Source organism: Agrilus planipennis, unplaced genomic scaffold, assembly GCF_000699045.2.
Source record: "Agrilus planipennis isolate EAB-ADULT unplaced genomic scaffold, Apla_2.0 scaffold184, whole genome shotgun sequence".
In the NCBI taxonomy this organism is placed as follows: Eukaryota; Metazoa; Arthropoda; class Insecta; order Coleoptera; family Buprestidae; genus Agrilus; species Agrilus planipennis.
This window is the reverse complement of record NW_020438988.1, coordinates 608671-631253: the sequence shown is the minus strand read 5'-3', so window position 1 is coordinate 631253 and position 22583 is coordinate 608671. Positions and strand designations below refer to the sequence as shown.

Below are 22583 nucleotides of genomic sequence, written 5' to 3'. Positions count from 1 at the left end.
GGGGCGATTTTTTTTTCCTCAACTGTATATTACATATATTACTATTATTACCGTTATGTATTACTAGGTATTACATTGATAAATTGAATAAATGATGTCTAAATTAAATTTTTAGTTATTGTTTTCTTTTCAAAATTATCATGGGGGCTATAATATGAAAGATGCTAAAAAGAGGCGATTTCGTTTTTTTTTGCTCTTCGCCATGGGGTAATATCAACTTACACAAAAATATTTTGGGGTAATGATTAAAAAAGTTCCCCGACCGCTGCAATATCCTATCCTCTCACCTGGCATCTAGGTATACTTTTTTCACAAAAAAGTTCTCGTCTCTACCACAAAACGAACCATCAGGATTCGACATTTCCTTACTGAACTGGTTGTTACGATTAATTACAGAACGAATGGTTTTCGCAGTATTTTGTATATTTTATGACCCTTCCACGGAACACCATATGGGACCCACTCGAACACTGTTGAGCGGCTCAAAGCATCATCTCCGTATGCGTTCTTAATCATTTCGAGGGTCTCCGTTGCGGGTTTCCTGAATTTGACGCAGAATTTGATAGCGTAGCGCTGCTCGAGATTTTTTTCCATCTTGGATCGCGACAACACTTCGTAACAAAAGTTCATGAAAATCGACATGTTTATTTCTACTTGCCCACAGGCGACTGGGAAAAATATCGATCTCTTCGGAAGGCTCCCCACTACCACACCCAAGTGGTCCGATCCCCCTCCTCCGCTTCCTTCGAACTACGGAAATTCAGTCCTACTACATTTTGATCCTACCCTACACGTATGATTGTACAGAAAACAATCATCTTTAAGATGACAACATTATTTAAATGCACAATGACACCAAAAGTCAACGCTTAAGCTTATTAAAAATAGCTCTTAGCATTTTGTAATTTATTAATTAACCAAACCTATAAACAAGCCCACAAAATTACCATAGAGTTAAACAAATAAGAAAACATAGCCATCAACAATTACATATTTTATATTTACAGTTAGATATTCTGGAGAAAACTTCAGATAGAAACAGTTGGAGACTTTTCTATTAAAGTGAATTTCTAATAAAAGCATTTTTTATTTGTATTTGTTTATTTAAATAATTTTTAACAAATAATTTTGTTCTGATTCTTTCAGTATTTAAATTTTCTCAAGGAAAAATATATCCGATATGAGGAGCTTGCAACATTGTTTCTTTGTAATAATCGTCTTTCAGAGCACATTTTAGTAGAGGTAAAATAACGTCCATGTAGTACTCCTCAGTTTTTTTTAAGTGATTGACCAATGAATACTTTTTCTATGGATATGTACATTTCAGATACATTTTAACAATTTTATACGCAAAAATTTCTACTTTATATTTAATTGGGGGAAAGATACAATTAGTCCAAGTTTTCTTGAATATATACACGAAGCTATGAAAATTATTGTTATCACAAATCCCCGACCTAATGCGTAAGTAAAAAAAATGTCTTCGTTTACGACAAGAACGCATGCGGACAACTAACTTTTGAAAAATGCACATGCACGAATCGTAGTAAAAAAGCAAACGAAGGCACCTATAGATTTACAAATGAAAAATATATTTATATATCATTATTGTGTTCTACTATCGTGCAGATACAGAATATTGTACAATCAGATAAAAAAAAACGGAAATACTGAAGAAAAATCGTATCTTGAAATGGTGAACTGGTGGAATCAAATGGATGGATTATCTAAACATCCCACTTTACCGTCCGTTTACGACATTTATAAAGATTTTCGAGGGAGAGAATTGATAGTACCAGTAATACATGTAGGTTTAGCCACATTTCAAAAGAAAAAAATATCTGACATTGTGGTTATTACTAATACCACAGCCGTTCCTAGCACAAGCCGTGCTGAGAAATTTGGCAACAGCGCATTGCTTCATTATGAGAGTCCTACTCTGTGAGTCTTACTTGTTATTACCACACGCCGCTACACATGATTATTAGACACCCATTACGATAAAAATGAATTAAATTATTAAATAACTTACATTTGTTCATCACTGATAGTATGTGACTATTTAAAATACACTTCTAGATGTAGGTATTAGAAACACAATAGAAAATACAATAAATTATGTAAACATTAATAAGTGGCTATGTGAATGTCATCTCGATAATTGTAATTTTATTAAGGCAAATTTCCACACCACCATTGTGGTATTGCCAAGGCGCGTTACCTTTTTTTATCCCATTAGAAAAAATTAATTACAATTTGAGCTTTGCGAATTTACGGATTTTTGCTCTTACAGTTAGCTGAATTTGAATTGGAGTGGCGGGACTCTTGCTTTCTATAATTAGAGGGGCAGACGGGCTCCCATATCTGGGTCACGGCTCCCCAAATCTGGGTCATGGTCTATCCATCAACATCTTACCAATTTTGGACCTTTAGAAGGTCTTTCTAGGTCATTCTTCATCTGAAGAGGTTAGACCATGCCCCTTTTGCCAACAATACCAGAAGCTCTTGTTGAAGACCCTCTGGAATTGTCGTAAAAGGGTGTGGAGCCTCTATTTATTTAGAAATAAAATTCTAAAGTGCTGATAAAACGAGGTGAACCATCCTTACAGTTATTTTACCAATAAAAGAATTTTATTTACAAAGTCCATGTTGGAGGAAAAATTCAAGTTTAAATTGGCCTAGCCTTGTCCACGCTCCATTTTGTTTCGACATTCTTGCGACATCTATTGAAAAAATTCAATAGGCAAAAAAAAATAGCTGCACACTACACACACTTTTACAGAAAACGATGTTTTTCAGTATTCTAGCGACATCTTGTTTGAAAAATTCAATAAGCAGTAGCTTTAAGCGGGAAATTCAAATAAATACAGGCTCCACCCCCTTTTACGACAATTCCAGAGCTTCTGGTATTGTTGACAAAAGGGGCATGGTCTAACCTCTTCAGGTGAAGAATGACCTAGAAAGACCTTCTATAGGTCCAAAATTGGTAAGATGTTGATGGATAGACCATGACTCAGATTTGGGTAGCCGTGACCCAGATATGGGAGCCCGTCTGCCCCTCTACTTCTATAATTTATAATTTTAACGTAATCATTAAGCAAAACATTAGCAAAAGAAGATAAAATTTGGAAGAGTATATCTTTATAACGTTTTCCACAACTACATATTTTTGAAAATAGTTAATTTTTCTAAAATTGGTTTTTGGCGTTCAGCCCGTAAACATTGTGTCTGCAGATGTTGTGAAGAAATCACAATTCATTAAATAATCGGAAATTAAAATTTCAATAAAATGACATTGTAAATTTCTGTTTCATCATTCTCTGGTAATTTTGGATATCTTAAGGCACATTCAAAACATTATCGGCAGTGGATACTTTTTTTACTGCTTTTATAATGTCATTTTCGTTATAGTGATGTATGCAAACTGCAAAATATTTCGATGGAGTCCAATGTTACGTGGTACCTATTGCACTTATCCATTTTTTCGCATTTCATCATGTTTTGGGAATAAAAATATACTCATACTTACCACATTTTAAAGATGATTTCTAATTTGAATCACAACTGGGAATATAACGAGGCATTTTGTTAAAATAAACAAGAAAATTACGACCAAACATACAATCTGACCTAAAACATTTTTACTTCTTTCACTCAATAGTTAATATTGCCTTCTGCAATTAAAAACTGTATCCAAAGGTATTAATCACTAAAACATACTATAAGCATCCTTATTGCACATTTATTGCACGATATTTCCACTAAAATTAAAATATTTGTAACCTCTGGTTAGTACTGCTACCTTGGGGATAGTTGTTAAGCTTAATATAAATAATCATAGATTTAACTTCATTTTGATTTGGTCAAGTTGACTGTGTTTATGTTATTTTTTAATGTTTTATTTGTGTCAAGAACTCTTGTTTGGTTGAGAAAGAACGTGTAATTTAATTCTTTTATTCAGAATAAAATCACGTATAAAACAATCTTAGAAATTAAATTACAAGATTCCAATAAACAAGAAGATGAACCAGATTTTCGTTCAAGTTGTGAAGAAAGGTGACAAGGATTTTACGATCCAGAATATTTCTACGGATAAAAAAATTTGGTATTTATTACCAAATGAACACAAGGACCTAAAACTCCACACAGTGTTGTCAAGTAAGAAACCTATAATTAACGCAACAACCGCAATTAAAGACATAAACGGTTATAGAACTATAGCTATTAAAATGGATGACGAAATTCGCAACACATATTTTGATGACTCGAATAATGTGTGTTTCAAAGAATTACCCTTAGAAGAATATGTTCCTTTAGCTCCGACGGGGTCTCGGGTTGTTGAACCTTCACAACTAGAATTAGAAGATCGAATTAAACGTTTAGAGCGTCAGCTAAAATTGAACGCTACTCCTGATGGCATAGAATTGCAACAAATCGAAAAAAAATTTGTATTAGAAAAATTCGATAGGAAACAAAACAACCCCACAGAGTGGTTGCATAGATTTGAAGAAGAGTGTAACCGAAACCAGATAATCACGGATAGTCTTAAGATTCAGGCTTTAAATTTTTATTTAATTGGACCAGCAAAAGACTGGTATGATACTATTATAAGGAAAATAGGGCTATTTGCTTCTTGGACAAGTTGGAAGGATTCTTTTTTAAATGTTTTTGTTGATAAGGGTTGGTCCATCGTTAAAAAGGCTTTTAATTTTAAATTTTTAGGCGGGTCTTTAGTTGACTATGCGCTGGCAAAGGAAAAGCTATGTCTTGACGTTGAACCTAACGGCAGCGAAATATCTCGCATTAACCTAATAGTAGTTGGTTTACCTAGTGAGGCTCAAGAGAAGNATTTCCTTACTGAACTGGTTGTTACGATTAATTACAGAACGAATGGTTTTCGCAGTATTTTGTATATTTTATGACCCTTCCACGGAACACCATATGGGACCCACTCGAACACTGTTGAGCGGCTCAAAGCATCATCTCCGTATGCGTTCTTAATCATTTCGAGGGTCTCCGTTGCGGGTTTCCTGAATTTGACGCAGAATTTGATAGCGTAGCGCTGCTCGAGATTTTTTTCCATCTTGGATCGCGACAACACTTCGTAACAAAAGTTCATGAAAATCGACATGTTTATTTCTACTTGCCCACAGGCGACTGGGAAAAATATCGATCTCTTCGGAAGGCTCCCCACTACCACACCCAAGTGGTCCGATCCCCCTCCTCCGCTTCCTTCGAACTACGGAAATTCAGTCCTACTACATTTTGATCCTACCCTACACGTATGATTGTACAGAAAACAATCATCTTTAAGATGACAACATTATTTAAATGCACAATGACACCAAAAGTCAACGCTTAAGCTTATTAAAAATAGCTCTTAGCATTTTGTAATTTATTAATTAACCAAACCTATAAACAAGCCCACAAAATTACCATAGAGTTAAACAAATAAGAAAACATAGCCATCAACAATTACATATTTTATATTTACAGTTAGATATTCTGGAGAAAACTTCAGATAGAAACAGTTGGAGACTTTTCTATTAAAGTGAATTTCTAATAAAAGCATTTTTTATTTGTATTTGTTTATTTAAATAATTTTTAACAAATAATTTTGTTCTGATTCTTTCAGTATTTAAATTTTCTCAAGGAAAAATATATCCGATATGAGGAGCTTGCAACATTGTTTCTTTGTAATAATCGTCTTTCAGAGCACATTTTAGTAGAGGTAAAATAACGTCCATGTAGTACTCCTCAGTTTTTTTTAAGTGATTGACCAATGAATACTTTTTCTATGGATATGTACATTTCAGATACATTTTAACAATTTTATACGCAAAAATTTCTACTTTATATTTAATTGGGGGAAAGATACAATTAGTCCAAGTTTTCTTGAATATATACACGAAGCTATGAAAATTATTGTTATCACAAATCCCCGACCTAATGCGTAAGTAAAAAAAATGTCTTCGTTTACGACAAGAACGCATGCGGACAACTAACTTTTGAAAAATGCACATGCACGAATCGTAGTAAAAAAGCAAACGAAGGCACCTATAGATTTATTATCCTTTTGCCAGCCCAGTCATACTAGTTAAAAAAAAAACGGAACAGATCGTCTATGCGTGGATTTTCGTGCACTCAACAAAATAACGCTAAAAGACCGCTACCCTCTTCCTCGTATAGACGATCAATTGGATCGTTTAGGAAAAGGAAAATTCTTCACTTCCTTAGACATGGCCTCGGGCNTTATAAAAAATAATTACAGCTTTGATTAAAATGAAAGAAAACATTTTTAGAGTAAAATATTGTGACCCTCCAGAAAGAACACAAGGCGTAACATTTAGCGAAAATGGAACCTTCGATGGGGCTCTAGGTCTTATTTGGAAACGCGTACGTTTAATAAGCTTATATTATAAACAAAGAATTAGATATAAAATCAAGTCAATTATCAGTAAAGGCAATCGCCAACTAACTATTGTACCGACGTTTCGTTACTTTATTACGACATTCTCAAGTGCTAATTAATATCAAAAGTTACAAGAAAACTACGTGTTCATATGGGAGAACTCTCTTTTATACCTCACTTCATATTACAACGAACTAAAACCCTTTCGCAAGTCATGTCATACAAAGTCAAAAAATATTCAAAAAGAATAAAACAATTGAAAATATATACAAATAAAAAGTATATTCTGAATTTTACAATTTCATTAAATAAACTTGACAGTATTGTAATGCCACACTGTAGTTTATGGTTAGATATTTGGTTCATAAATGATGGGAGAACCTGCTGGTCGGACAATCGAATTGGGGACTAACTGAATAATTTTATCTATCGTGAGTGTGTAGTGGTATCTGATTTCTGAACTTTCTGAATTTTTATCTCGTTATTACCTCTACTCTCAGTCAAAAGCAATGGCCACTAACAGCAACGAATAAGACCATGATCTCGATACGAAAAGTAGAGGAAGAATAAAAAAGGAAAGAAGAAGGACGTCTCAACCAAATAAACCTAAACGCCAGAGGTATCATATCGACGTTGAAAAACCGACAGTAACAGCGTAGCAACAATATATCAGAAAATCACAAACCTAATTAAATGTCACAGCTGCAGCAACAATGGCGTCAAAACAAGTGAATTATTTATAGGATAGACATCCCAGGATCGTACAGTGTGCGGGTTAGAAGCGAAACAGCTAACAAAAAGGGAAGTTACAGGTAATGGGTGGCTTGCTCCTTGTTAGTTACACAAGCACTCCAGAGATTTGTCGCAGGATCAGATCCAGCGTTGAAGATATTCCGTTGAACCTGATAGAAGCAAATAAACTGACTAATGATGATACTCTCCCAAAGCTCAGACTCGGACTATGCAGCTGCTTTCAAGAGAACTAGAAAAGACATCGTAAAGAATATAGATATTGAGGTTCCTGAAGATCTTATCTTTCAGAACTTTTTGTGCTCAAATAACTTTAAGGTTCTAGAAATGAGAAGATTAATGAGAAAAGACGGCAGAGAATGACTAAGAAATGTGGATTCCTTGTGAATCTGTAGTTGTCATCTTCGAAGGACAAAACTTGTGAAATTGTTAAGGTGGTTTTATTTGTGTATATTTTTTTTTAACCCTTAGCACTCCGTTGTCGCTGCTGCGGCGCAATGTAAGGTAATTATATAACTCCGTTGGCGCTAAGGAGACTTATAAGCTTCTACCCGTTGTCGCCGCAGCAGCGACATATAAAAGAAACATTGTTTTTATTTTAAATATAGATATATATTTAATTCAAACATTCTTTGGTTCTTCGTCAAGTTTTATACTCTTAGTTTTGATAAATAATTGAATTAAAATTATTATCATTTTTTCTATATTTATCCTCTAAATGGAAGATAATAATATTAATGCAATTGATGAATTCTCCGAAAGTGAAGATGAATTCGAATTTAACTTATACAGCGACAATTTGGCTGAAATTAATGATATAAATGAAGATATAAATAGTGATAGTGATAGCAGCGATATAATAGTTCATCGAAGGCGAAAAGCACGACCTATTGAAAGCGACACCGATGATAATTCAAGTATCTCCTCCGAAGAAGATGATTGGGTCAGTATTGCAGAGAATGAATATATGCCCAAAAGTGTAAATTTTTTAATAGGATCAAAAGTAACAGGCCCCCAAATTCTCTCTAATATTTATATATATTCAATTTTTCAAACTATTTTTCTCAGAACAGCTTGTTGAGGAAATAATAAAAGAAACAAATAACTATGCAAAATCGGTGTTGAATTCAAAGAATATATCTAAAGACTATATGGCAAACATGGCGTGATGTAAATAAAGTTGAATTTTGGGCTTTCATTGGACTTATCTTAAATATGGGTACAATGCCTGTTTCTAACATGCAAGATTATTGGTCAACTAGACATAACAGTAGAATCCCATTTTTTTCTAATGTATTTACAAGAGCTCGATTCAATCAAATATTTTGGATGCTCCATTTAAAAACACCTGACTCGGGAAGCAAAAATCTTAAAACTCATATACAACGAGCCAGCACTTTTTTAGACTATCTAGATTCAAAATTTTCTGAACACTTTTTTCCAGGTAAAAATATTTGTGTAGACGAATCCATTGTAAAATTTAAAGGGAAAATTTCTTTCATTACTTACAACCCTATTAAGCCAACAAAATGGGGTATAAGAATCTACGCAATGGTGGATTCTGAAACAGGATATATCTATATTATCTTACCTTATTATGGAAGTATTACATCTGAAAATCTTATTCGTTCAGATTTACCAGTCTGCACTCGAATTCCTATGCATTTATATCAAAGGCTGCTAGATAAAATCTCAGAGGCACAGGGTTACCATATCTTTACTGATAGATATTATACTAGTATACCTTTAGCAGAAGAATTAATGAAATTAAAATGCCACTTGACTGGTACTATAAAACCTAACAGGAAAGGTATCCCTATCATTAAGAAAAAAACTAAGTTTTCGGATAAAAAAACTATTTTTTGTTAAAAAGGAAAAATCATGTTCTTAGCCTGGAAAGTCAAAAGCGTTGTATCGCTTTTAAGAACTTGGAATGATGCTGGAATGATAGATTCAAAAAGAATTCTTCGAGGGGGTACGAAAGTAAATATTAGAAAGCCTAATGTAGTTGTAAATTACACAAATTCTATGGGTGGTGTAGATCGAGCTGATCATTATGCATCTACTTATTATTTTTTGAGAAAATCTCTTAAATAGTGGAGAAAAATGTTTTTTTGGGGCCTGGAAGTGTCTGTAATTAATTCATAAACTTGAAAAAACAAAACAAAACGAAAAACCATTGACACATTTGAAATATGTTAAACTATTAGTCGATCAACTGATTAATAATTTTCGACAAGAAAAATCTAGAGCCTCTACGTCATCATCAGAGATCAGGTTAAACGGAAAACTTCATGAAATGCGCAAAGATAAAAAAAGAGATTGCATTGTTTCTTCCAATAGACAGACGAAAGGTGAAAGACGAGAAACGAGTGAATATTGTGATACTTTCCCTGATAAGCTAAGAATGCACCTTGGGGAGTGTTTTTCAAAATACCATAAAATGAAGAAATTCAAAAAGTGATTTTTATCAAATATATTGTATTTTTATATTTTCGTAGTAATATTGTATTAATAAAGCACATTTTTAAAGTGTATTCACGTTTTTTTTATAACAAAGCAATTATCAATATTCTACGGCAACGCGCTCGCGCCATTAAAAATAGCCTGGAGTAGCGGCAAGCCTATAGGAAAAATGAGTCAGATTTGCTGATACATCATATTAAAAATTCGGAGTGCAAAGAGTTAATATTTTTTGACTTTGTGTAACTAGCGAAAAAAAACTTGGTTCATTGTAATATAAAAGTGAGATCCAATTCTATCCTCTAATATGATTTTCTTGTAGTATCGCAATTGGTACAATGATTAATTGGGAATTAGATTTTTAATTGTCTCTGCTGCTTACTTTATATACTGTAAANTTTATTTAAGAATGAACCGACAGAACCCTTTTAAATAAAACAACAATTGAAAAAATTAATAATTTATTTTATAATCGAACAGATATAACAGAAACACAATGAGAATTAATCTCATATTGCCAGAGGCATAGACCTGTGGCACATCAAATGAACACGCTAACAAGTAGCAGAAAAAAACAGCACACCACGTTGCGCCACCTACTCGTAGTCAACCTGCAGACTTCACCGTGGCTACAGCCCATAAGACAATGGAGACACGGTGAGACCAGAGACAATTGACAGATAATATCGGTTATCACATTGCATACAAAATACAACATATTCATTCCTGTTTATGTTCATCTTGATATATATATATATTATTCATTCATTCAGTCATCCGCTTGCTTGTATAAGATTTATGTGTAAAATATTAATACACGTTTGAAATAAAGTAATCCGTTATTAAAACATTTCATCACTAGTTTGATTCCTAAAGAACCGCGTCTGTGCGTAACCGTTTAAAATCAAAACACTAAGCAATACATTATACAGTTCGGCGCAAAAAGAACATTATGGTGATGAGAGAAACCCAAGTTTACGTAGGATATTCATATTTTGACATCATGGTTGAGATGTTGTAGTTGTGTTTTAGGTTGGTATGTCAGTGTTAATAAAATAAAGTTAATAGACGTGATTACAATGTTTTTATAACATACAATAATTAAGTAACAGTTAAATCTTCTTACGCATAGTGTTGTACAAAACGATAAAAATAAAAAATTCTTTCTTGTTTATGTAAAATGATATACTTACAGGAAGCCGATTTATTTCTTGGTGACGTAGCACTAACGCTAGATCGTTTTCAAGTAGCCGAATTTTCATTCATCACCCTCGCCGATAGCGGAGCTTTTATAACACATGCACCCAGTAAACTTAACGAAGCTCTGGCTTTAATAAGACCATTTCATTGGCAAGTAAGTTAAACTAGATTTAAATAGAAACAATTTTATTGCGCATTTATTCCAAATTGTTTTAAAGGTCTGGCCAGTAATCTTTGCAATACTTATGTTGTCTGGTCCTGTTCTTTATGCCCTCGTCATCTTACCTAACACTTGGCATTCCACCTTTCTCGTAAAATCAAAAGGAAAATTATTTTTTGAATGTTACTGGTATTCGATCTCTTTGTTTCTTAAACAAAGTAGGTAAAATATTTGCATGGGTAATTCAATAAGCAAAAACACAAATTGATCTAGAAGAGAAATTTGCTGATCAGTTAATTGATAAAAGTTATTTGATTCATAACCTCAAAGTTTCATTTCTGCTTAAAGTTTTCATATTAGTTGAACAACATTCGTTTCCACTAATGCTATTACAGCTAAAATTTAGAGCAGCGATGCACGTTGTTATATGAGGAGAGCGTTTAAGCTCATTATTTGATATAATTAAAAATAATTACAAATCCATATTATTTATTACGCACAACAAATCCGGAGGAATTCTTCCATTATATTAATAATGACTTTTTCAACTTTATTTATGAGCTTCAATATCGATTTTAAGCCAATTTGCAGTCACTTATTTTTATCAACATTGATTAAATTATTAAATATTTCTAAAAGATTTAGGCATATCACACGAAAATATTATTCAAATCAAAAGTATATATATTTTTACCGTATTAATAATTTTTCTTTCCTTGTCAATTATATACAGACTATACCACCTGAAGCGGTTTCGTCCATGACTCTGTTATTATTCATTTTTTATGAATGTTTTTATAAAAGTGGTAAGGAATCATATGGTCCATATATAGTAAATATTTTGAGTCATATAGGAAAGTACAGGCCTGACGCTCGAGCTGGCGGAAATTTTAAGATGGCGTGGATGCGCAGTGACAAATGTAGGCACTTTTAGGTATAAGAATTACAGCTATCATTCTGCAGTTTAAAAATTAAATTAAAAAAATTCGATTGGTTTTCTTGTTGTAGATATTCAAAATTTATATAAAAAAGAAATATATAATTTAGTTTAATGGAATTTATTTAAATGCTATATGAGATAATGAACAAGTAATAGACATACAAACAGAAGAACTGACTGTTGATGTAAATAACAGTGATAGTGATTCCGATGAGGACAGTGAATGTGAAAACCAATTACAAAACAAACAAAAGCATTAGGTTTATTTTTTTTTTAAGTTATTTTTCAATATTATTTTCTAGTCTACGCATACTGAAAACTTATTTGTGTATCGATTCGGAGTGATCTACCAAAATAGGACATAAATGGCCACCTTCGTGCTCGACTAATCGAGCATACAGGGTTTGTCCGGAAAGTAATAGGACTGAGTCGATTTAAAAAACTTTATTGAACCAATCGTTACAATTCTTTAAAAACTTTCAAAATAGGCTCCGTCTGCATCGATGCAGCGCTGCCAGCGCGATTTCCAAGCATTGAAGGCGTCACGGAAGGCATTCTCCGGAATAGCCTTAAAAGCCGCGGTGCATGCTGCTTGGATCCTCTCTGTCGTCTCAAAATGCTTGCCTTTCATCGGCCTTTTCAGGCGAGCAAACAAAAAAAATTCCGGGGAAGGGCACATCTGGGCTGTAAGGCGGCTGCGGAAGCGTTGGGATGCCGGCCTTGGTCAGGTAGCTGTCCACAAGAAAGACGGCGTGAGCCGGGGCGTTGTCGTGGTGCACCTTTCAGTCGGCTGCGATGTCTTGTCGAACCCGATTAACCCTTCGTTTCAGTCTCTTCAGCACTTCCACGTAAAACTTGGCGTTGGCGGTTTGTCCAGGAGGAACAAATTCATGGTGGACGATGCCTTTCATGTCAAAAAAGACAATGAGCATCGTTTTCACATTGGATTTGCTCATTCTTCCCTTTTTTGGGCGAGAAGACGCCGGCGTGTGCCACTCGGAAGATTGCCTCTTTGTCTCGGGATCATACTCAAAGATCCATGACTCGTCACCTGTGATTACGTTATTCGAAAATTGGGAGTCACTTTCACACATGTTTAAATTTTCTTGGCACACTTCCACTCGCCGCGATTTCTGGTCGTCAGTGAGCACTTTTGGGACTATCTTCGCGCATGTTCAAATGCTCCGTCACGATGTCATGAACCACAGATTTTGGTAAATTTAATATCTGGGCAATTAAACGAATACTTAGTCGACGGTCTGAGATTTGAAAACTTCGCGCACACGAGTAACATTGTCGGTATTTGTCGAAGTCGAAGGTCTTCCAGCACGGTCTTCACCGGCGACCTTTCCCGACCCTCTGAAAAAGCCTGGTGCCACCGAAACACACCACTTCTGGCTAAAGCAACATCTGGGTAAGCCTGCTTGATCATATCAAACGTCTCTGTCGCAGATTTACCGAGTTTCACACAGAATTTAATCGCGTACCTCTGCTCCAACGAACGCTGCATTTTCGGCTTGCACCACTCACAGAAACACGTCGCGCGAAAAAGCCTGTTCTAACTCTCCAGGTGCTCGGAGACAACTGACCAGCCTCTCGTTCGTTAGCTAGGAATGCCCTCTACCGAATCCAGTCGGTTCGCGCACGCTCCAAAGTACAGCTGTGGTGGAAGACATCAGTCCTATTACTTTCCGGACAAACCCTGTATACGCAGAAGCTATCTCAGACTGTAATACAGAGCCAGCCAAATCTCTTCTCTCTCTTCCTTGACCGGGTAGGTGGAATGTCAGAGACTCGTTTTACCGGAATTTTTTTTAGATTATTCTCGAGAAAGAGATATCTTCTTCTGAAGGGAGGTAGTGTCGGATTTTTACCGACTAAAACCCCTCCTCTAGCGGGGAGATAAACCCTGAGGGTTACTCATCCCAGGGAAGAGAGTGGAACGTTGGGATTTGGGAGAGGGTTGAGAAGGAAAAATGGTTAAGCGTGGGGGGATCCGGGGGGGAGAGCCGTCAGAGTAGGTGGTCCACCTCGGAAATGATGGGTGGACACTCGCGCTAAAAAGCGAAGCTACGAGTGGCTAATTGTAGAAGGTGACAAGGCCTTCGGAAACGGTCGTTTGGCTTCGTGCTTTTGAAAAGTGTCGAAATGGTGGGGTTTGCGTGGCATGAAACTGAGGCCCGGAGATTTCCTGCGAATGAGATTGCAGCCTCAGGGAGAGAAGGTAAACCGATTTCTATCAGAATTTGGTTGTTTCTGACGAACCAGGGATAGTTTAGTGCGGACCAAATAATCCGCATGTAGGTGTCATGAAGAGGTTTCAGGCGGTGAGGAAGGGCGCAGCCCCAGACGGAAATGGCGTACGAGCAAATACTCCTCATTATTGCGTAAAACGCACAGATTTTCGTATTTTGGGAGATGGAGTGGTTTCGGAAGAAAGGCTTGAGTGCGATGAACGCACCCTTTGCCTTCTTACGGGTAGTTGCGATGTGGAGCCGCCAGTTCAGGGTCCTGTCGAAAACGACGCCTAGGTAGGTGACAGAGTTGCTCCACTTGATGGGACGGTAGTTTACTAAGATAGAGGGAGGTTTTCCGGACCTACGAAAAAGAAAATTGCTTCCGATTTGGTCTCGTTAATGAAAAGTTTCCATTTTCGGTACCAGTTTAGGAGCAGGGGTAGAAACTTATTAATTCTCCCTGTGCATTGAGAATGGTTTGGGTTGAGTTTATGAGGGCAATGTTTTCTGCGTAGAGAGCTGTCAAAATAGAAATGTCGGAGGGCATGTCCGCACAGAACAGATTAAATAGAATAAGTTTTAGTTTGGAGCCTTGTGGGACACCGGCAATGACGGGTTTACGGGCAAAGAGAACAGAGCCGACGCGGACCCGAAGCTTTCTGTCTGTCAGAAAGAACCTGATAACCCCTACTAGAAAATGTGGAATGTTAAGGGTGATGAGTTTTGAGGTAAGGCCTTCGTGCCAGACTCGGTCGAACGTTTGTTGGACGTCAAGAAGAAGCATGGAGGTGTAACGCCACTTGTTAAGGATAACGAAAATGTATTGAGATACGCGAAGAAGTTGGTGGCAGGTGCAGTGATGCCTGCGGAAGCCGTGTTGATGATCGGGGAGAAGGTTGTTTTGCTCCACATGGTCTAAGAGCTGGTCGAGAAGGATTGATTCAACTACTTTGCTCAAAGAACTGAGCAGGCTGATGAGCCTGTAGCTTGAAGGAGAGCTGAGAGGCTTCACTTTTCTAGGGAGACAGATGACAGTGCTTTGGCGACAGGACCTTTAGGTCTCCGTTTTGAATTCCATCAGCTCCAGGAGCTTTTCTCTTTTTCAGAGAACGGATAGTAAGCGAGATTTCATGGGGTGTAGTGTGTCTGAAGTCGGAATTTAGGAGAACGAAGATGTGGGAGGCGGCTTTGGTACGCGTGAAAGTCGGCAAGGTCTGCTGGACTAGGTAGTGGGGAGCACTGGAGATATAAAGAGTCTGCGAAGATTGCAGCTTTTTCTTCGACTGTAGAGTAGGTAGGGAAGTTCTGTTTTAGTGGCGGAAGATCGGGAGCTCTGTTAGGAAGAGAACGGATCAGTCTTCAAGTATTTCGGGGGTGTGTTTATGCCTGAGCGATATAATCATCGAAGGATGCGCTGCGGAATGCAGTGAGACGAGTTTTTAGTTCTCGTTGAAGAGCATTTACTTCTGCACGGTGTGCGGGGACGCGGTGTCTATTCCACAGACGTCGGGCCTTGTTTTTCCTCTTGAGGAGGTCAAAAATGTCTGCAGAAAGTGTTCTGTCTTTGGTGGGCGTGGGGCGGGAGGTAATGGAGCGATAACGCTGGTAATCTCGTTTAAAGGGAGATTCACAGCTTCGTTCCGCTATTGTGCGAATTGGAGTGCATTTGAATGAAGATGTTTCGAGGGTGTAACGGAGGTGTAGCCAATCTAGTGACGTAGTTGGGTTTGGGGGGTTGTTGATTGAACACCAGACTTCAATCAGGGCTAGAAGGTGGTCTGAACTTAGTGCGTCAATGACGATAGGATCGGCGGAAAGTGTAACATTTTTTGTGACGAAAATGTCAAGGATGTCAGGGAATTGATTGTGGGAGACAGGGAGGAACGTGGGTTCAGGGGGTGCTTCAACTGTGAGGTTGAGGTCAAGAATTTTGGCAAGAAGAGATGTGCCTTTACTACTGGTTTGTAGACAGTCCCAAGAGACGTGTTTAGCGTTGAAGTCGCCGGCAACGATAGTTGGAACGCCTGGGGGTTTAGAAGGAGGAGTTCAGAAAGGTCTCTGTCCGAAGGGGAAGTAGAGAAACATAATCCTAAGAAGACCGGAAGCCAAACTTCGATGCCGACTGTTTCTAACGAGTTTGTGGCCAAGGAGATACACCTGTGCTTTAAAGAATTCCTAACAAGAATGACGATACCGTATGCACCGTGGTTTTCACAGACCTTTCTGTAGGATGAGAAGTTTAGGACGAAAAGTTTGATTTTTTTGGAGAGACGAGTTTCAGCGATGCAAGCAACACTGATTGTTCAGTCAATTTACCTCTAATGGTTTGCGCATTCCAGGTTAGTATGCGAAGATTGTCTGGGAGGGTGTATTACACATTGGTGGGCGTTTGTAGGACGGTGACCAGACTTGCTACCATCGTTTGAACGATGGACTGGATCCTCTGTTCAGGAGCAGAAGCTGCAGTGGTGTTTGGTGACGCATTGCGTTTTTGAGGGGAAGGGGGAAGCTGCTGTCATTGCCCTGGTGTAAAATTTTTGGGGGAGTATCCTTCCGGGAATGACTGTTGGACGGGGTACTTGTTGCATGGACTTATGTGTGTTAGGGGGTACTACAGATTTTTGGGGGGTACGTTCCTCTTTGGAACTTTGGGGCAGCCGCGGTATGTGGCGTGATGACTTCCTTCGCAATTAGCGCAGGAAGGAGTGGCATCTTTCTTGTCCTTTGCCTTACATTCAGCAGTGATATGGTTGCGGCCATACAAGGAACAGACCCAAGCGGCGTGACAATAGTTGGCCGTTTGGAAGAACTTCAAACAACGGCGGCATTGGGGGGTGTCTTTTGTAGCCCTTTTTAGTTCAACTATTACGCTGAGCCCGCAGACCTCGCCAAATTCGAAGATTGACTTCGGGATGATCTGTCCAGACGAACAAACACTAAGGGCCAGGTTTTTCCACCGTTGGACATTCGGTGGACGCCGCGGATGTCAAAGCCTTTATGAACAAGTTCGACTTTGACATCGTCTGTGGAAATGTCTTCGCAAACTTCACGGAGAACAACATGGAGATCGCGGTCGTGTGGCGATGCCGTGGTTGTCCATGAATTGAAGAATTTTCGACCAAAGGGACTTTTGGCGGATTTCGATGGGGGAGGGGCTTTGGAGTTTTGGCTAGTTGCGCCGGTCTTTGTCTCGGAATCAGAGAACGTTGAGGATGCCGAAGACAGAAAGGTACTTCGGCACTTGTTACGCCGCTTGTATCAAATAACCTATCCTTCTCGTAATCTTCCCTGCGAGGATCCGCACTTTCGCGTCCTGTCTCTTTCCCTTTACAACCCCAAAAGTTCTGAGTGACTGAACTAGCACGCGAGAAGAATTTCTTTCTCTTTGCTACACCCTGCCTACTGATACCTCGATCTTGCTCATGATAGAAAACAAACCAGATGACCGCTGACAGTTAGTACGAAGTTGACGGAAAATTCACGATTTTAGATGAGGATTGTCTTTGTCTTACTCATCGGCAGAGAAGAAATTATTTTAAAATTATAAAATATTATCCCGAATTCATATTAATTTAGTCAAGACTTAAGACTCAAATTACGTAATAAAAATCTAGGCGAAGAAAAACTATTCATCTGCTAACCAAAAATAACTAGAACGAATTCATATATAAATAACCCATTGACCAATTCTGGTAAATTTTGTAACACCTGTGTACGGGGTGGTTACTGTACTCCTTGCTATTTTAAGATTCCTACGTTTGTTGACTTTTTTTGGAGAAACTGTTTACGAAAATAATTCGGGAAAAATTAGCTCATACATCGAAATTTTCAGCAAGTATAAAGAAGCTAATTCATTATAGGGACAAGTGCATTAATATTGGTAGGAATATATTGAAAAGTAGAGCTAATATAATTTTGAAATAATTCACTACATCATTTCTAGATCGATTTGTTTTTTCAATCATTGATTGGTCTTCTGTAAAAATATACAAAAACTCATATGTAGATCTAGTAATATACAATATGATACCATTTTAGCTATTAAAGTTCCTTTTGATAACGATAAAGTCAGATTTTTTACGATTATGGTCTCAATATCAGCGACTTATATCATAGCCGATATGTATTCAGCAAATCTTACATCTCTTTTAGCCAAACCAGGAAGAGGAGAGTATTCTATTTAAAATTATAGTACCATCAATAATTTTAATATTTATTTTTGTAGAAAGGGCAATAAATGATTTATATGAGCTCGAAGAAGCTATGATAAAACGATTCTACCGATTGTATGTTGAAAAGCATAGTTCAAGTTATAGTCTTTTAGAGGTGCTCACCTAATAACTATTTACTTATCCTTCAACTGGGATTTCAATCTTCTAATTTATATTTTTTTGTATTGAAGAATGGAACTGGTGTATATAGACGTTTGTGGCATTTAATAAATCAACAGAGATCGTTTGTAGTCGACTCTGTTGAAGAGGGAGTAATGCTAGTCAAAGAATCTAACAGTAATAATGTTCTTCTCGGTGGAAGAGAAACACTTTTTTTCGATATACAGAGATACGGTAGATACTATCTCGCAATGTGTCGTAATATATATATTACATTTTTTACATTTTAGGAGCTCAAAATTTTCATTTAAGTCAAAAACTAAATACGGCATATTCTGCAATTGCATTTCAAGTCGGATGTCCTTATTTAGAAAATGTTAACTCAATGTACGTTGTCGATTACGAAAACAAAATAAAACGGATAAATTTTTCGTAAAAAGATACAATAAGAGGAAAGGGGAGAACACAAATTTTTATTACATATTATTTAGTGAAAATCCCCATTAATACACACAGTGACTTTTTCAGGCGGATTTGATTAAATAATTACTGGGAACAAATAAATAATTTGTAACCAAAACTTGTGTTTTTCCTGTCATTACAGTTTTTTGTTCCAGTTTAATGGCGTTATTTGAAGGAGGAATTTTGACAAAAATGACTGAAAATGAATATGCAAAGTTGGGAAGAAGACGATCAGTTGTAAACGAAGGTACCGCTGGAGCTATAACTCCTGTGGGTAAAAAGGAAATACGAAGCGTTACAAAAGCTGCTCAAGATAATGAAAAGTTGCAACCAATAAATCTCAAAATGCTCCAAGGAGCTTTCTACTTGTTATTTTTCGGTTGTATGTTATCAGGTAATCGATTAAAATCCAAAATTATTAAAATTTCATACAATAAAAACAGGTGCAACTCAGTACACGTGAAAGAAGTGAAACTTCTTTGGCGATCTCTATACCCTTGTAACGAATAAGTAATGACTGGTGAAAGAAAGGGAGAGTATGAGAATTTTCAGAATTTATGTTTTCCAACATATTTTATCTTTAGTCCACCTAAGAAGTATTACTTTAATACGTTTTTATGTAATTGAATAACAAAAAAATGGTCAATTTTATTTTCGCTTCCGTTTATTTTTCCAAGTGCCTAAAAAACCGTAAACTATCAATAACTACAATGAATTAGAATTAATAGATAATAATAATACTCACTCTTAATTGTTGTTAAATAAACATTTATTGTAATACACTTACTGTAATATAACTGCACAGATAAAACCAAAACATTAATTTAGCACTATAGTATAATGAATATACTATAATATATGATATGCCGGTCTCTAATAGCCGACTGTATTACCGATATGCGCATGCGCACCTTGCTATTCTCATAGCCTATCGCATCGCGAGGCAAAACGTTGCAAAACGTGTCGTTTCATGGCCTTGAGATTTTAGTCCCATCGAACCAAAAGAAGTTTCACTTCAAAAAAAAAAACTAGAATAATAAAGTACACCCGTATTATAATTTTTTATAGGCTTAATATTGGGTTTGGAAATTTTTACTCACAAGTTAAATGTACGATCCAAACGACATGAGAACTATCGCATATGTGCTAAAAGCAAATGTTGGCAAATGATAGTTAGAATAACTTGTTCAAAAAGAAGAAAGCTTGCAAATTATATTAGAATGAGGTACAGACAGTTTATTAGTGAAGCTGCAATTGAAACTTTACCATATTTAGATTGATTTGTTTATCTTATGCATTTAATCCACAAAGTCTCGCAGTAGTACGCTACTTTTGTTTTGTGTAAAGTTTAATAATTTTATCAGTTAATATGCTGTAGTAAATCATTAAAATAAAAATTAAAAAAGATCTTTTGAATTAAATTTATACGTATTACATCCCTAATATAATAATTACTTACATTGATTTTGATTCCAATAAATAGTGAAACCCCACTACCTACTAATTGGACACAAAAGAAAATTTTAAATTCTGAGCTTCCCACGGAAGAGAAATGTGAGAGGTTTGTGATCCGTGAAAATGTCACGGGCCTCTAGGAAATGGAAAGCACAGTATTTTGTCTCCGCGTTGAATAGTTTATCAGTCAAAAATGCTAAAGACTCCCAGTTTCCATCGTGGTATTGTTGTAAGTAATGCAGCGCCCAAGCAATGATCGAATGTGTCATAAAATACAACTAATGTCTTGATATCAACTGAACTATTTTATTTTAACATAGATAACAGAACAGAATACTTTTTGGTATATAAAGTGAACGATAAGTGGCACTAGTAAGTTACAATAAAAGATTGTTTTGTTTTCTGGGTACATATTACTATATAACATCAGACATGCCTATTAATTTTAAAAACGTATGTTTATTTGCACTTAAACTTTTTGTAAATATGTCTGCTGACATTTCTGAAGTTGATACTTACTTAATTTCGACTTTCCCTTCCGAAACACATTCCCTAACAAAATGATGCCTTAAGATAATGTGTTTAGTGCGCCTATTGTGAAACAATGGATTAGTTGCTAGCTTAATAGAGCTTTGAGTATCGCTGAACACTCACTTACTTTTTACTTATTAACTATTATATAAAATTATAATTTCGGTGAAATCTTCACCTTATATAATCTCCAAAACGAATATAAACAATTTTGAAAAATTTGATGATTCGTACAGAACAGTAACATATTTCATTTTATTTTAAAATTTAACTGAAAAAAAGACATAGAAAAATAGAATGTATAAAAATAATTTTAATAAGGTGCTACATTTAATGATACACATTATCTTAACACAATTATATTTCACGTATGTACTTATTTAAAAAGTAGTATTGTGCTTCTAGAAATCAAAGTCTTATTACTAGCCTATAATATACTGAAACAAATATTCATTAATAAAGACAGTGAATGTTTCTTAAAGTACTGCAAAAATAACAATTCATATTAATATTTAATTAGCATTTATTGATACGTGGAAAAGAGCAATTTATTTAATTATTCCTTTTATGTCTATCTTTTTTTAATACCATTCTTTTAATTCCACAAAAATAAATTCTACAATAAATACACATGTAGGTATGTCACAAACTTCAACTTTAGGGCAAAATGTCTAAATGTTTATTACACTTGATACAATGTACTTGCGAAATATCGCTTTTTTACTCTTTTTAAACCAACTTTACAATATTTTTTGGAGTATTTATAGGACAGGGTTGTTCGTAGAAGGAAAAGTAGTTAGAGAGAGGGTGAAGACACTAGTTTATAGGAATACATAGAATTAGACAGTATAGAATTAAAGAGAAAGCAATTAAGAGTAAAACCAGATACATATTAGTATGGGAGCGCATGCAGGTATAGCTGAAGTTGGAATTCTGGGTAAAAGTGATTGAGAGAACAATAGAGTTTAGATTGAATGGAAACCAAAGTATTTATAATATAAGAAATTGAAAAGAATTGAAATAATATTTGAAGTGAAATAATATTTGGAATGAAATATTATTTGAAATGAAATATTTGAAATAGAAAAACTAGAAAAAACATTTATCTACATACAAAAAAACAATAAGAGTTATTTCGCCACAGAGCAAATAATATCTAAATGAGCAAAACCTAAGTCTTTTATTCTAACAATTATAGAAAACAAAAAAATCGTCAAGTTTGAGGAAGTTGTTTCTTACTTAATTTAAATGCGTCGTTAGCCGTTCTGTTTGATCGTAGAGGTGCCTTGCCCTTTAAATTTCCTTGGAGTAATTTTTTTAATTCATAAACATGTTTAAACATTTTATTTGATCGTAGATAAGTTACTTAGAAGCTATGTGTATACACACGGAGCCCATGGGTGATGGGGAACTACGACTTCCGCGAATTACCCACGAACAGTGACAGATGTCAATGTCCTTGTGTTCAAAGAGTTGCTGCATTTTCTAGACGTCGCAACAGCTTGTCCTTTAATTTTGAAATGGGGTCGTAGGCGGAAGGATCTAGGATTAAGTCTCGCACTTCTTTAGAGGACCGTGCGTTGAGCGACTGTGTTTTGTCAAATAGGAACAGATTAAACAATATAATACGAAAACACTTTTC

The 22583-nt window shown here is 36.0% G+C and overlaps 1 protein-coding gene across 1 annotated transcript in view; it reads left to right on the top strand.

Annotated features, from left to right (window-relative positions):
• LOC108742027 (ionotropic receptor 40a) overlaps positions 1–20252 on the top strand; it is a 29163-nt gene extending 8911 nt beyond the window's left edge. Inside the window, exons 3-12 of the mRNA XM_025975654.1 lie at positions 1652–1807; positions 6265–6396; positions 10821–10979; positions 11044–11203; positions 18201–18333; positions 18392–18488; positions 18565–18727; positions 18784–18880; positions 19111–19349; positions 20024–20252. Of these exons, the coding sequence (XP_025831439.1) occupies positions 1652–1807; positions 6265–6396; positions 10821–10979; positions 11044–11203; positions 18201–18333; positions 18392–18488; positions 18565–18727; positions 18784–18880; positions 19111–19349; positions 20024–20235 (1548 nt within the window). The 3' untranslated portion in view covers positions 20236–20252. The remainder of the gene's footprint in view (positions 1–1651; positions 1808–6264; positions 6397–10820; positions 10980–11043; positions 11204–18200; positions 18334–18391; positions 18489–18564; positions 18728–18783; positions 18881–19110; positions 19350–20023) is intronic.
• Positions 20253–22583: the final 2331 nt, after the last annotated feature.